The following is a 17159-nucleotide window of genomic DNA, read 5'->3' as shown; positions in this document are numbered from 1 at the left end:
ACAACAAGATGGTAGGAGGGGCACACTCACAATATAATCAAATCCCATTACCCTGGGTGGGCGATCCACAAACTGGAGAATTATTATATTGCAGAAGTTCTCCCACAGGAGTTAGAATTCTGAGCTCCACATTAGGTTCCCCAGCCTGGGGGTCTGACATCAGAGGGAGGAGCCCCAAAGACATTTAGCTCTGAAGGCCAGGAAGGCTTGATTGCAGGAGCTCCACAGGACTGGGGGAAGTGGAGACTCCACTCTTGGAGGGTGCACACAAGGTCTCGCATGTACTGGGACCCAGGGCAAAGGCAGTAACTTCACAGGAGCCTAGGCTGGACCTACCTGCTGGTCTTGGAGGATCTCCTGGGGAGGGGGTTGTGGCTGTGGCTCTCCCTTGGGATGTGGATATGGGTGGTGGAGATTTCGGGGAGTGTGCATCTACGTGAACTCTCAAGGAGGCAGACATCTTACTTGGGTTGGGTCATCAGCACCAAGACCTGGCCCCACCCAACAGCCTGTAGTCTCCAGTACTGGGACGCCTCAAGCCAAACAATAGCCCTACCCATCAGCAGACAGGCTGCCTAAAGACTTCCTGAGCCCACAGCCACCTCTAGACACAGCCCTTGACACGGTTCTGCCCATCTGCCCACCAAAGGGCCAAGATCCAGCTCCACTCACCAGTAGGCAGGCACCAGTCCCTCCCACTAGGAGACCTGCACAAGCGTCTATACCAGCCTCACCCACCGGGGTAGACACCAGAAGCAAGAATACTACAATCAGGCAGCCTGCAGAACTGAGTCTGCAAATACAGGAATTTGTTCCAGACAAACAAACAAGATAAAACCCCAAAGAACAACTAAGCAAATTAGAGACAGGCAATCTACCAGAGAAAGAATTCAGCTTAATGATAGTAAAGATGATCCAAGATCTCAGAAAAAGAATGGATGCACAGTGTGAGAAAATACAAGAAATTTTTAATAAAGAATTAGAAAATATAGAGAACAACCAGGGTTGAAGAATACAATAATTGAAATGAAAAATACACCAGAAGGAATCAATAGCAGAAAAAATGATGCAGAAGAATGAATAAGTAAGCTGGAAGACAGAAAGGGGGAAATCACTGCTGCAGAACAGAATAAAGAAAGAAGAATGAAAAGAAATGAAGACAGTTTAAGAGACCTCTGGGACAAAATTAAATGCACCAACATTCGCATTATAGGGGTCCCAAAAGGAGAGGAGAGAGAGAAAGGGCCTGAGAAAATATTTGAAGAGATAATAGCTGAAAACTTCCCTAACATGAGAAAGAAAACACTCACTCAAGTCCAGGAAATGCAGAGAGTCCCAGGCAGGATTAACCAAAGGAGGAACACGCCAAGACACAGTAATCAAATTGACAAACATTAAAGACAAAGAGAAAATATTAAAAGCAACAAGGGAAAAGCAACAAATAATGTACAAGGGAATCCCCTTACAGTTATCAGTTGATTTTTTCAGCAGAAACTCTGCAGGCCAAAAGGGAGTGGCACAATACATTTAAATGAAGAAAGGAAAAGAATATTCAATCCAGCAAGGTGCTCATTCAGATTTAATGGAGAAATAAAAAGCTTTACAGACAAGCAACAGGTAAAAGAATTCAGTACCACCAAACCAGTTTCACAACAAATGCTAAAGGAACTTCTCTAGGTGGAAAAGAAAAGGCCACAACTGGAAACAAGAAAATTACAAAATGGGAAAGCTCACCAGGAAAGGCAAACATACAGTAAAGGTAAGAAATCATCCACACACAAATAGGATATCTAAACCCATAATTGTGAGAGGAAGAGAGTACAAATGCAGGATATTTGAAATTAAGAGCTCAGAAACTGAAAACAATCATGTGTGTGTATATATATGTGTGTGTGTGTGTATACTGCTATATCAAAACCTCATGGTAACCACAAACCAAAAATGTATAATAGATATACACACACATAAGAAAAAGGAATCCAAATACAACAGCCCACAGAGTCATCAAATCACAAGAGAAGAGGAAAACGGAGGAAAGGAAGAAAAAGACCTACAAACACAAACCCAAAACAATTAACAAAAGGGCAATAAGAACATATGTACTGATAATTACCTTAAATGTAAACAGATTAAATGCTCCAACCGAAAGATACAGACTGGCTGAATGGATACAAAAATAAGACCTGTATATATGCTGTTTATAAGAGACCCACTTCAGATATAGAGACACATACAGACTAAAAGTGAGGGGATGGAAAAAAGTATTCCATGAAAATGTAAATCAAAAGAAAGCTGGAGTATCAATACTCATAAGAGACAAAATAGACTTTAAAGACTGCTACAAAAGACAAAGAAGGACACTACATAATGATCAAGGGATCAAGCCAAGAAGATATAACAGTTGTTAATATATATGCACCTAACATAGGAGCACTTCAGTATACAAGGGAAATGCTAACATCCATAAAAGAAAAAATTGACAGTAACACAATAATAGCTGGGGACTTTAACACCCCACTTTCATCAATGGGTAGATCATCTGGACAGAAAATCAATAAGGAAACACAGGCCTTAAATGACACACTAGACAAAATGGTCTTAATTGATATTTACAGAACATTCCATCCAAAAGCAGCAGAATACACATTCTTCTCAAGTGCACATGGAACATTCTCCAGGATAGATGACATCCTGGGCCACAAAACAACCCTTGCTAAATTTAAGAAAACTGAAATCATTTCAAGCATCTTTTCCAACCACAACGCTATGAGATTAGAAATCAACTACAAGAAAAAAAAACTGCAAAAAATACAAACATATGGAGGCTAAACAATATGTTACTAAATAACCAATGGACTACTGAAGAAAGCAAAGGGGAAATCAAAAAATACCCAGAGCTAAATGAAAACAGAATCATGACGATCTGAAACCTATGGGACACAGCAAAAGCAGTTCTAAGAGGGAAGTTTATAGAGATACAAGCTTCCCTCAGGTAATAAGAAAAATCTAAAATAAACAACCCAAAGTTACACCTAAAGCAACTAGAGAAAAAAGAACAAAACCCAAAGTTAGTAGAAGGAAAGAAGTCATAAAGATCAGAGCAGAAATAAATGAAACAGAGACAAAGTAAACAATAGAAAACATCAATGAAACTAAAGACTGGTTCTTTGAAAAGATAAACAAAATTGATAAAACTTTAGCAAGACTCATCAAAAAAAAAAAAGGGAGAAAGCCCAAATCAATAAAATTAGAAATGAAAAAGGAGGAGTTACAACCAATACCACAGAAATACAAAGGACCATAACAGACTACTACAGGCAATTATATGCCAATAAAATGGACAACCTAAAAGAAATGGACAGATTCTTAGAAAGGTACAATCTCCCAAGACTGAACCTGGAAGCAATTGAACATATGAACAGACCAATTACAAGCACTGAAATTGAATCTGTGATTTTAAAAACTCCCAACAAACAAAAGTCCAGGACCAGAGGGCTTCATAGGTGAATTCTATCAAACATTTAGAGAAGAGTTAACACCTATCCTGAAACTATTCCAAAAAGTTGCAGAGTAAGGAACACTTCTAAACTCATTCTCTGAGGCCACCATCACCCTGATACCAAAACCAGACAAAGATATCACAAAAAAAGAAAATTACAGGCTAATATCACTGATGAATATAGACGCAAAAACCCTCAACAAAATACTAGCAAACCAAATCCAACAACACATTAAAAGGATCATACACCACAATCAAGTAGGATTTATCCCAGGGATGCAAGAACTTTTCAATATCTGCAAATCAATGAGTGTGATAAACCACATTAACATATTAAAGAATAAAAACCATATGATCATCTCAATAGATGCAGAAAAAGCTTTTGACAAAATTCAACACCCACTTATGATAAAACCTCTCCAGAAAGTGGGCAGAGAGAGAACCTACCTCAACATAATAAAGGCCATATATGACAAACCCACAGCTAACATCATTCTCAATGGTGAAAAACTGAAAGCATTTCCTCTAAGATGAAGAACAAGACAAGGATGTCCACTCTCACCACTTTTATTCAACATAGTTTTGGAAGTCCTAGCCACAGCAATCAGAGAAGAAAAAGAAATAAAAGGTCTCCAAATTGGAAAAGAGGAAGTAAAACTGTCACTGTTTGCAGATGACATGATACTATACATAGAAAATCCTAAATGTGCTACCAGAAAACTACTAGAGTTCATCAATGATTCTGGTAAATTTGTAGGATACAAAATGAATACAAAGAAATCTGTTGCATTTCTATACACTAACAATGAAAGATCAGAAAGAGAAATTAAGGAAACAATCCCATTTGCCAATGCATCAAAAAGAATAAAATACCTAGGAATAAACCTACCTAAGGAGACAAAAGACCTGTACTCCAAAAACTATAAGACACTGATAAAAGAAATTGAAGATGACACAAACAGATGGAAAGATATACCATGTTCTTGGATGGGAAGAATCAATATTGTCAAAATGACTATACTGCCCAAGGCAATCTACAGATTCAGTGCAATCCCTATCAAACTACCAGTGGCATTTTTCACAGAACTAGAACAAAAAATTTTAAAATGTGCATGGAAACACAAAAGACCCTGAATAGCTGAAGCAATCTTGAGAAAGAAAAATGGAGCTGGAGGAATCAGGCTCCCTGACTTCAGACTATACTACAAAGCTATAGTCATCAAAACAGTATGGTACTGGCACAAAAACAGAAATATAGATCAATGGAACAGGATAGGAAATCCACAAATAAACCCACACACTTATGGTCAATTAATCTAGGAGAAAGGAGGCAAAAACATATAATGGAGAAAAGATAGTCTCTTCAATAAGTGGTTCTGAGCAAACTGGAGAGCTACCTGTAAAAGAATAAAATTAGAACATTCTCTAACACCATATATAAAAATAAACTCAAAATGAATTAATGACTTAAATAAGACTGAAAACCATAAATCTCCTTGAGGAAAACATAGGCAGAACACTCTTTGACATAAATCATAGCAATATAGTTGCAGACTTTAATACTTCACTTTCAATACAGGATAGGACAACCAGATCGAAGATAAGTAAGGAGAGGACCTGAACATCACAAGCCCATTAGGCTTAACAAACATTTACAAAACATTTCACCCAATAAGAGCAGAATTCTGCAGTGTAAGCCCTGACAAGTAGCTTTTCTTTCTTTTTTTTTTTTTGTAATGCAAGTGCCTGACTTAAGCTTTGATTTCCTGAGGCATCCACTTCAAAGAAGCCATCTCAAATAAAAGAACACTGCCAGCCACACAACTAAAGACCTACCATCCCCTTCACCCACCCCCATCCGAGCTCCTGTATTTTAGAGATCTCTGATTGATTTTAAATAACTGACCATTTGGCTATTTGTCTTTTTCTTTTCTTCTTGCACTTTAATTCCCACTCTTACGTTTTAAGTTCACAAATAAGGAATGAACTAGTGAAACTCCAATAAAGCAGAACCCCAGGCCTGCCTGTCTGTCTGACCGTCTCTCTCACCCTCTCTCTTTCTCTCTCCCTCCTTGCAACCTCACTATGTAGCCCCAGGTGTGTCATGTAAACCTCCCCTCCAGACTTGTAAGTAATAAACCTTGTCCTTTCTACAGTTTACTGATGGTTATTGCTGAGGAATCTTGCAATCATAGTAAGAAACACAAGGGTTGGTCCAGCCACATGACTGGTTCTGAAAGGGGAACCCAGGCCCAGGTGAGTGCTCCCAGGCATTTCTAGCTGATAGCATCACTACTGATAGGCTGAGGGTGGCACAAAACAAATACACATTCTTTTAAAGTGCACAGGGAACATTCTCCAAAATAGGCCATATGTTAGTCCACAAAACAATTTTAAAAGATTAAAATCATACAAAGTATCTTTTCTAACACAATGAATGAAATTAAAAAATTTTTTAAACTAGAAAATGATATATATGTAGAAAGTAAACAATGCACTCAAACAACCAAATAGTCAAAGATGTAATCATAGGGAAATCAGAAAACACCTTAGAACAAATGAAAAGGAAAACACAACATATTAAAATTTATTACATATAGCAAAAGAAGTATCCAGAGGGAAATTTATAACTGCAGATGTCTACATTAAAAAAGAAGAAAGATCTTAACCCAATAACTTAACTGTATACCATAATAAACTGAGATAAACAAAATACAGAATAGAAAAACAATAAAGAAAAATCAATGAAACCAAAAGTTGGTGTTTTAAAAAGATCAAAAATTGGCAAAGTCTTTAGCTACCAAACTGGATAACTCAGATGAAACAGACAAATTCCTAGAAACACACAAATTTCCAAAACTGACTCAAGAGGAAATAGAAAATCTGAATAGACCTGTAACAAGTACTGAGATTGAATTATTAATAAAAAACCTCTCAACAAAGAAAAGTCCAGGACCAGATGGCTTCCCTGGTGAATTGTACCATTTAAAGAAGAATTAACACCAATATTTCTCAAACTCTTCCAAAAAGTTGAAGAGGTGGGAACACTTCCTAACTCATTCTATGTAGCCAGCATCACACTGGTATCAAAGCCAGATGAAGACATCATAAGAAAAAAAAATTACAAATACCTGTGATAAATACTGATGTAGAAATCTTCACTAAAACATTAGCAAACTGGATTCAATAGCATATTAGAAGGAGTATACACCATGACCAGGTGCAATCCTGCAATGGTGGTTTAATATATGAAAATCAATCAATGTAACACACCATTAATAGAATGAAGAGTTAAAAAAATATGATCATCTTAATTAATGCAGAAAAACCATTTGACAAAATCTAACACTCTTTCATGACAACAGCACTCAACATACTAGAAATAAAATAGAATTTTCTCAGTATGATAAAGGCCATATATGAAAAAACCCTTGTTAACATCACACTCAATGGTGAAAGACTGAACGTTTTTCCTTTAGGATCAAGACAGAGGTGCCCACTTTTGCCATTTCTATTCAATATAGTACTTGAAGTTCTGCCCAGAGAAATTAGGCAAGAAAAGGAAATAAAAGGCATCCAAATTGGAAAGGAAGAAGTAAAATTATCTCTGTTCAGAATAACATTTCTTATATGCAGATAACCCTAAAGAACACACACACACACATACACACACACACACATATACAAACTTCTAGAACTAATTTATGAATTCAGCAAAGTTGCAGGGTAGAAAATCAACACATCAAAATCAGTGGCATTTTTTTTTTTGGCTGCTCCACGTGGCATGTGGGATCCTAGTTCCCCAACCAGGGATCAAACCCACATCCTCTGCATTGGAAGCATGGAGTTTTAACCACTGGACTGCCAGGGAAGTCCCAGTTGCATTTTTATACACTAGCAATGAACAATCTGAAAAGAAAATTAAGAAAACAATTACATTTAAGCACAAAAAAGAATAAAATATTTAGGAATAATTAAACTAAGGAGTTGAAAGACTTACACACTGAAAACTGCAAAACATTGCCAAAAGAAATTAAAGAAGACATAAATAAATGGGAAGATGTCCCATGTTTGTGGATTTGAAGACTTAATATTGTTAATGTGTCAATACCACCCAAAGCCAATCTATAGAGATTTGATGCATCACTATCAAAGTCTCAATGGCATTTTTTCAAGAAATAGAAAAACTCATCCTAAAACTCATTTGGATTCTCAAGGGATCCCAATAACCAAAACAGTCCTAAAAAAGAAGAACAAAGTTGGAAGACTCATACTTCTTGACTTCAGAACTTACTGCAAAGCTACAGAAATCAAAACAGTGTAATATTAGCAACATGACAGACTGTAGACCAACGGAATAGAACAGAAAATCCAGAAATAAACCTTTGCATATATAACCAATTGATTTTCAACAAGGGTGCCAAGACCATTCAATGGGAAAAGGACAGTTTTTTCAACAAATACTGCTGGGACAACTAGATATCAACATGCAAAAGAATAAAGATGGTCCCTTATCAAACACCATATATAAAAATTAACTCAAAATGGATACAAGGCCTAAACATAAGAGCTACAATTATTAAACTCTTAGCATCTTTAGAGAACACTTAGAAGGAAACATGGGGGGAACGCTTTATAACATTGGATTTGGCAATAAATCATTGCCAAATCCAATGACATAGGCAACAAAAGAAAAAATAGATAAACTGGAATTCATAAAAATGAAAAACTCTTATGCATCAAAAGACATTATCAACAGAGTAAAAAGGCAACTCACAGAATGGGAATTATTTTTGGAAATCATATATCTGAAAAGCGATTAATATCCAGAATATAGAGAGAATTCCTCCAACTCAACAACAAAAAAAGAAACAACTCAATTAAAAAATGGGCAAAAACCCCTTCCACCATGTGAGGATACAATGAGAAGTCTGCAACCTGGAAGAGGCCCTCACCCTAGCATGCTGACATCCTCATCTCAGACGTCCAGCCTCCAGGACTGTGAGAAATAAATTTCTGTTGTTTATATTTAAAAAATAGGCAAAAGCCTTGAATTATTTTTCCAGAGAAGACATACAAATGGCCAATAAGCACATGAAAAGATGCTGAACATCACCCATCATTAGGGAAATGCAAAACACCTATCAATTTGGCGACTATGAAAAATATCAGAAAATAGAAAGTGTTAGAGAGGATGTGGAGAAACTGGAGCCCTTGTGTACTGTTGGTAGGGATGTAAAATGGTGCAGCTGCTCTGGAAAGTAGTTTGGTGATTCCTCAAAAAATTAAAACTAGAATTACCGGGCTTCCCTGGTGGCGCAGTGGTTGAGAGTCTGCCTGCCAATGCAGGGGACACGAGTTCGTGCCCTGGTCTGGGAGGGTCCCGCGTGCCCGGAGCGGCTGGGCCCGTGAGCCGCAATTGCTGAGCCTGCGCGTCTGGAGCCTGTGCTCCGCAATGAGAGAGGCCGCGATGGTCAGAGGCCCGCGCACCGCGATGAGGAGGGGCCCCCGCTTGCCGCAACTGGAGAAAGCCCTCGCACAGAAACGAAGACCCAACACAGCCATAAATAAATAAAAATAAATAAATTAAAAAAAAAACAACTAGAATTACCATATGATCTAGTGATTCCACTTCTGGGTATATACCCTAAAGAACTGAAAGCAAAGACTCAAAGAGATATCTATATACCCATGTTCATAGTAGCATTATGCACAACAGTTAAAAGGTAGAAGCAACCCAAGTGTCCATCAACGGATGAATGGATAAAACAAAATGTGGTATGTACATACAACGGACTACGACTCAGCATTAAAAAGGAAGGAAAGTCTTTCAAGACACTTATGAAAGAAAGCAAAGATGATACTAACAGTCCACCTAGAGGGGTGGGATGGGGGGCTGGGAGGGAAATGCAAGAGGGAGGAGAAATGGGGATATATGTATATCTATAGCTGATTCACTTTGTTATAAAGCAGAAACTAACACACCATTGTAAAGCAATTATACTCCAATAAACATGTTAAAAAATTAATTAATTAATTATTTAAAAAGATGATACAAACAGATGGAGAGATATACCATGTTCTTGGATTGGAAGAATCAACATTGTGAAAATGACGATACTACCCAAAGCAATCTACAGATTCAATGCAATCCCTATCAAATTACCAGTGGCATTTTTCACAGAACTAGAACAAGAAATTTTACAATTTGTATGGAAACACAAAAGACCCCGAATAGCCAAAGCAATCTTGAGAAAGAAAGACAGAGCTGGAGGAATCCAGGCTCCCTGACTTCAGACTATACTACAAAGCTACAGTAATCAAGACAGTATGGTACTGGCACAAAAACAGAAATATAGATCAATGGAACAGGATAGAAAGCCCAGAGATAAACCCACGCACATATAGTCACTTTATCTTTATACAATGGAGAAAAGACAGCCTCTTCAGTAAGTGTTGCTGGGAAAACTGGACAGCTACATGTAAAAGAATGAAATTAGAACACTTCCTAACACCATACACAAAAATAAACTCAAAATGGATTAAAGACCTAAATGTAAGGCCAGACACTATCAAACTCTTAGAGGAAAACATAGGCAGAACACTCTATGACATAAATCACAGCAAGATCCTTTTTGACCCACCTCCTAAAGTAATGTAAATAAAAACAAAAATAAACAAATGGGACCTAATGAAACTTCAGAGCTTTTGCACAGCAAAGGAAACCATAAACAAGACGAAAAGACAACTCTCAGAATGGGAGAAAATATTTGCAAACGAAGCAACGGACAAAGGATTAATCTCCAAAATTTACAAACAGCTCATGCAGCTCAATATCAAAAAAACAAACAACCCCATCTAAAAATGGGCAGAAGACCTAAATAGACATTTCTCCAAAGAAGACATACAGATTGCCAACAAACACATGAAAAGATGCTCAGCATCACTAATCATTAGAGAAATGCAAATCAAAATCATGGTGTCACCCCACACCAGTCAGAATGGCCATCATCAAAAAATCTACAAATGATAAATGCTGGAGAGGGTGTGGAGAAAAGGGAACCCTCCTGCACTGTTGGTGGGAACGTAAATTGATACAGCCACTATGGAGAACAGTACGGAGGGTCCTTAAAAAGCTAAAAATAGAACTACCATATGACCCGGCAATCCCATTATTGCACATATACCCTGAGAAAACCATAATTCAAAAGGACACATGTACCACAGTGTTCATTGCAGCACTATTTACAATAGCCAGGACACGGAAGCAACCTAAATGTCCATCGACAGATGAATGGATATAGAAGATGTGGCACATACATACAATGGAATATTACTCAGCCATAAAAAGGAATGAAATTGAGTTACTTGTAATGAGGTGGATGGACCTAGAGTCTGTCACACAGAGTGAAGTAAGTCAGAAAGAGAAAAACAAATACCATATGCTAAGGCATATATATGGAATCTAAAAAACCGGTACTGATGAACCTAGTGGCAGGGCAGGAATAAAGACACAGATGTAGAGAACAGACTTGAGGACACAGTGGGGGAAGGAGAATATGGGACAAAGTGAGAGAGTAGCACTGACTTGTATACACTACCAAATATAAAATGGATGACTAGTGGGAAGCTGCTGCATAGCACAGGGAGATCAGCTCGATGCTTTGTGACGACCTACAGGGGTGGGATAGGGAAGGTGGGAGGGAGGCTCAAGAGGGAGGGGATATGGGGGATATATGTATACATATAGCTGATTCACTCTGTTGTACAGCAGTAACTAACACAACATTGTAAAGCAATTATACTCCAATAAAGATGAAAAAAATAGTAATAAAAAATAAGTAAATAAAAAGGAAAGAAATTCTGACATACACTACAACATGGATGAAACTTGAAGACATTATGCTAAGTGACATAAACCAGTTATAAAAAGACACATACTGTATGATTCTACTTATATGAGGTACCTAGAGAAGTCAAATTCATAGGGACAGAAAGTAGAACGGTAGTTGCCAGGGGCTTGGGGGAAGGGGGGCATATATATATATATAGGCAGTTATTTTTCATTGGGTATAGAGTTTCAGTTTTGCAAAATGAAAAAATTGGAGATGGATGGTGGTGATGGTTGGACAACAATATGAATGCAATTAATACCACTGAACTGTATATACTTAAAAATGGTTAAGATGTTAAATTTTATGTTATGTGTATTCTACCACAATTTTAAAAAATTGAACCTTGAAAGCATTATGACAAAAGGGCAAATGGGCAGTGACAAAAGGGCAAATATTGTATGATTCCACTTATATGAGGTACCAAGAGAAGTCAAATTCATAGTAGAATAGAGGTTACCAGAGTTACCAGAAAGAGGGACTGGAGAGTTATTTCTTATTGAGTAGTTTCTGTTTGGGATAATAAAAAAGTTCTAGAAATGGATAGTGGTGAATAGTTTAAAAAAAAAAAAAAAACACCTTATTAAGAATCCCAGACATCTGAACAACAGAATTAGCAGAGCTGACCGACAGGGCCTGGCCCAGCACAGTTACTGAGAGCTGATGTGGTGGAGTCTGGACAGAAGAGTAGACACTAGCCTGCCCAGGGCTTGAGGTGCAGAACCTGCAGGGCCTTGGGGCTGTGTTATGAATTCTCAGTTCTGTCCCAGAATAATGGAGAATAGATTTGAGGAGTTAAACTCATGGAGGTGCAGTGTCAGGAGGTTACTACAGAAGAGGAACAGAAGTTCAGACTGGGAGTGTGGACGTGAGAGGGAATGGAAGAGGATGACCTCAAGCACCTGTGGAGCAGTGGCTGACAACTTGGGTCAAAAATCCAGTCCCAGCAAGTTTTAAAGAACTGAAAACACACAAAATCTGTTCTCTTGTCACAGTGTGACTAGGCTTAAAAAATCCCCAAAAAACCACTATCAAAAAGATCATGAGGAAATTAATAACTATATTACCTCAAATCACCATGGAAATTATAAAATATTTTGATCAGAGGTTAAAGAAAATGCTACATATCAAAACCTTTGGAATGCAGCTAATACCACTAGAAGGAATTTTATAGCCTGAATGCCTGTATTATAAAGGCTCAAAATCAATGCACTATACATCTCAAGAAACTTTCTAGAACAAAAAAGCAACCCAAAGATAGAAGAGAAGAGATAATAAAAGGAAGAAGCTAATGAAATATACAATAATTACCATCAAAGTGATGAGTTGTTTGAAAAGGCGAATAAAAAATATAAATTCAGAGAAATCACCAATATCAGAATGAAAAACAAGACATCACTGCAAGTCCTGCAAACTGTGAAGAGAAAATATTATAAACAACTTTATACCAATTAATTGGAAAACTTAGATAAATTTAGAGGTGTATCAATTGTTAGAAAAGCAGTATTTAACAGAAAGAAGAAATAGAAAACCCAAATGGTACTAAAACTGTAAAAGAAATTAAATCCATAATGCAAACCTTACCCTCAAGGGATGTAGACATGTGTGATAAATATGTAACAGCAAAATGTCAATCATAGCTCATAGGTAGAAGGTACCTGAGAGTTCACTGAAGAATTTTCAATCTTTTGTATGTTTGAAACTTTCTGAAGTAAAAGATCATAGGGGAACATTCCCACACTCAAAAAAAAAAAAAAAAATGGCCATCATCAAAAAATCTATAAAAAATAAATGCTGGAGAGGGTATGGAGAGAAAGGAACCCTCCTTCACTGTTGGTGGGAATGTAAATTGGTACAGCCACTATGGAGAACAGTATGGAGGTTCCTTAAAAAACTAAAAATAGAACTACTATATGATCCAGCAATCCCACTCCTGGGCATATATCTGGAGAAAAACATGGTTCAAAAGGATACATGCACCCCAATGTTCACTGCAGCACTTTTTACAATAGCCAAGACATGGAAGCAATCTACATGTCCATCAACAGACGAATGGATAAAGAAGACGTGGTACATATATACAACAGAATATTACCCAGCCATTAAGAAGAATGAAATAATGCCATTTGCAGCAACATGGATGGACCTAGAGATATGTGGAATCTAAAATAAAAAATGATACAAATGAACTTATTTACAAAACAGAAACAGATTCACAGACTTAGAGAACTGAACTTATGGTTACCAGGGAGAAGGGTGGGGGAGGAATAGGGAGTTTGGGATTGACATGTACACACTGCTATATTTAAAACGGATAATCAACAAGTACCCACTATATAGCACAGGGAACTCTGCTCAATATTATGTGACAACCTAAATGGGAAAAGAATTTGAAAAATAGATGCATGTATATGTATAACTGAATCACTTTGATGTACACCTGAAACTAAGACAACATTGTTAATCAACTATACTCCCCCCAAAAATAAAAAGTTAAAAAGAAAAACAAAACCCTCCTGGCCCAGATGGCTTCACCAGTGAACTTTGCTAAACATTTCAGGAAAAAATAACATAATCTTGCACAAACTCCTCCAGGAGACTGAAAAAGAGGGAATACTCCTTCAAGTAGGCTTTGAAGTCAGCAGTCCTAATACAGGAACAATTCACAGACAAAACCTAAGACAGCAGCTCCTCACTTCTGCCCCACGTGGTCTGGGGCACCTGAGCTAAAACCCAGTAAGGGGTGTCCCCTGGGTATGTTGTGCAGACCCCACCCACTTTGCCAGCTTGGGCTCTGGTGGAAGACAGGTTGAGGTGGGCTCACCAGGATGAGGCCACACCTGCAAGCTGCTGGCCAGTCCCACCTAGACACTGCCCAACACTGGGCTAGGGCCTGCTGCTCAGCTGTTCAGCTGAGATCTGGAGTCACAGCTTCATTCCCATTCTGTGCCTTCGACTCTGGGCAAGCCCAGCCCCCGCCATGCCCCACTTACAGCCCGTGCCTCGCCAGAGGCCGGGGGCCAGCCTGCCATGGCCTCCATGTCATGCAACTTCTGCGTCTGCTTCAACTGGTTGAGTGACGGCTTCAGCTGTGTGGGCCCAACCGTCTTGCTTGTCCACTCGTCCACCAACTTGTGCAGGTCGTCCGTGAAGGTGCCTTTCTTGTTGTTGCTGTTGTTCACCTGCGCCTGGATGTGCTGGGCAGGTTGGGGGCCCGGCTCAGGGCCCGGGACCAGGCTGCTGGTGGAGGACCCTAGAGAGCATACACAGGCCAGGGTTGGTGACACCACACGCCAGCACCACTGGCTGGCTGCAGTCATTCATACAGTGGTCTCGCTTAAGCCAGGCAACACCTTGCTTCAGGAGATGGTCTGCACTGGGGGGATCCACGCAGTTTTAGACACAGTGGAGCGACCTCAGGGGACTGGGCTTTGCCAGGCAGCCATCACCCATCTCATCAGCCAGGGGGCAGGACCCCAGCTGCTGGCAGCCTCACTCAGCATCCTCTGTGCCCACACTGCCCAGGGCCGCCAGACCCCCATGTGAGAGAGTTCAGAAAACTCCTGGTGCAGCTGGACACAGACTCGGGGCAAATTCCTCACGCTTCTGCACTCTCAGCTCTAATATGAGGATTCAGAGGCGATTCAACAACACTTTAGGCAGAAGGCTTAGCAGCTGCTGCTATCCTTCCAGCAAAGGGAAAATGCTTGCAATAGGTTGGATTGCTGATGTTCCCGTGAATGATAATGACTTGGTGATTTGGAATTTAAGACAGAGAAATCACGCCTCCACTCACCAGAGTGTGTAATAATAATAAAGGGTACAAATACCCAGAGCCTTCCGACATGGGTCTACAGGCTTGGTGCCAACTGAGGGGCTGATGCCTGTAGCAGGAGGAACTGGGAGGCCCGGTTGCCCGGGAAGGCCTGGGGCTGTGGCTTAGCTGGAGCGGGACAAAGGGGAGCGCACTTGGCCACTTCACTCAAAGATCTTTTTTAATGACCAAAACAGGACTTTTAAATTTTTTTGAATTGTGTCCCTTTCCTTCCCCAGCATGTAATTTCTTATTGGCAATTTTGGATAAACCAATTTTTAAATTTTCTGCATTAAATAAATAACCTAATGACCATCTCTTCAAACAAGCCATTGCAATATGTAGTTTACTTTAGAGGCTAGCAATGAAACAGCACAGACACAAACAGTTAAACATTAGTGATGAGATTTTACACACGCTGCTATTTCTACATGAACATTTCAGCCAGAAAAGAAAAACAGAAAAATTAAAAAAAAAAAAAAAAAAGGCATGAGATGAGAGCAGTGGGCGGCCCAGGTAAACTGATACCCATTTTGTCCCGGCATCTCTCCTCTGTGAGGGGCACTCATCTTTAGCACTTCAAGGAAATATTCCTACGGTTTTGGAAAAGGAGCCAATTAATGATTGGTAATATGTGGACGTTCCGGAGAAGGACAGCCTGTTAGATATGAACTGGCAAGAATGCACAAACTCTAGGAGCCATGGAGACTCAAAAGGGCGCCCGAGGGCGGCTATCTCGCCAGGCGGAGGCCAAGCAGCACCCGCGAAGGGTGGGCGCAGAGCAGGCCCACGCCCGGCCACCTGCTGGGCCCTCGGCTCCCGGTCTAGTCGCGGAAACCCTGACGCACACTAGCCACAATAAAGCCCATGCGATGGAAGCGGACAAGGGGTAAAAAACCCGATAATTACGACTGCTGTGCTCTTTGCCTAGACAGAGACGCTTCAAGGCAGACCCTGCAAAGGAAGAAGAAATGACACAAGACCACAGGGTTAGGCAGGACAGCACACATGGGGGACAAGCCACCACACTCTAAGCAAAAGTCATCAGTGTGCGAGGAGGAGCAAAGGCCAGCAGTTCAGAGAGAAGGGACCAGCCTCCTGGGCTAACTGGGCGGCCCCCAAGTCAGTGTGGAGGTTCACAAGAGCTGCGCTGAAGGGCGGAGGTGCAGGGCCAAGCCCCAAGCTTCAGGTAGAAGTGTGTGTGTCTCTAGAAGCATATTCAAAAAAAAAAAGAGAGAGAGAGAGAAAGGAGAAAAAAAAAAAAAAGCAAAGCACACTGCTTGGCTTTCAAATGTAAGGTTTCTGGGAGCCCCGCTGGTTGAGGCAGGAAACCCACTAAAAGTCAGCCAGGAGAGCTCTCAATGGAGCAGAGCCTAGCTCTGCCCAGAGGGAGGCCCATGGGTGGTTTTCCAAGTGCAAAAAGATACATTGTTTTGCAGGTTTGAGGCCAATCCCAGATCCTGGACAGCTGCCCTGAACAGGCCAGTGGCAAGTGTGGTGGGGAAATATGAGGGGTCCTATCTAGAGAGGTGGGAGGTGGGAGGCAGGGCCGACCCTGATTCTCTGTATCGCTGCTGCCTCATCTGGTATTCCAGGTCCACTGGGGCAGGGTGAGGCCTCCTTATTGCACCATGACTAAATGCTACCAGGCCCTGTGCTCCCCAGAGGCTGTCTGTGCTAAGACAGATGGGCAGTGACTTTAGTGTCTGGCACTGACAGTCAGTGCCCACCTGGAAGGCAGATGAGCTGCCCAGGAGGGGCTGCCACACCCGGCTTACCCAGTGGCATTCCAGGGAGCCAAGCAGGCAAACGTGGGACGGGCAAGGACGGCTCAGGTGTCCCCAAGGTCACTCAGCAAGGCCACACTAGCACGGAGGGTCTGTCTGTGCTCCGGCCCACGGCCCCCTCGCCTGGAGCACAATTCCCTGCACACCCCATACTCCCTGGAGGGTGC

General features: G+C 40.4%; 1 protein-coding gene across 8 annotated transcripts in view; it reads right to left on the bottom strand.

Annotated features, from left to right (window-relative positions):
* The window catches only part of WNK2 (WNK lysine deficient protein kinase 2), a 148552-nt gene that overhangs the window by 12832 nt on the left and 118561 nt on the right, over positions 1-17159 (bottom strand). For 6 of the 8 annotated variants that reach the window (XM_082469423.1, XM_082469417.1, XM_082469418.1 and 3 more), the window contains 2 exons: positions 16115-16159; positions 14385-14644 (listed from right to left, as the gene is read on the bottom strand). In XM_082469423.1, coding sequence (XP_082325549.1) covers positions 14385-14644; positions 16115-16159 — 305 coding nt within the window. The remainder of the gene's footprint in view (positions 1-14384; positions 14645-16114; positions 16160-17159) is intronic. The other 2 variants (XM_082469422.1, XM_082469424.1) reach the window with 1 other exon arrangement.

The sequence above is a fragment of the Balaenoptera physalus genome, assembly GCF_965194825.1.
Source record: "Balaenoptera physalus genome assembly, chromosome: 7".
Classification (NCBI taxonomy): Eukaryota; Metazoa; Chordata; class Mammalia; order Artiodactyla; family Balaenopteridae; genus Balaenoptera; species Balaenoptera physalus.
The sequence above is the reverse complement of the archived record's forward strand: the minus strand, read 5'-3'. Positions and strand labels throughout refer to the sequence as shown.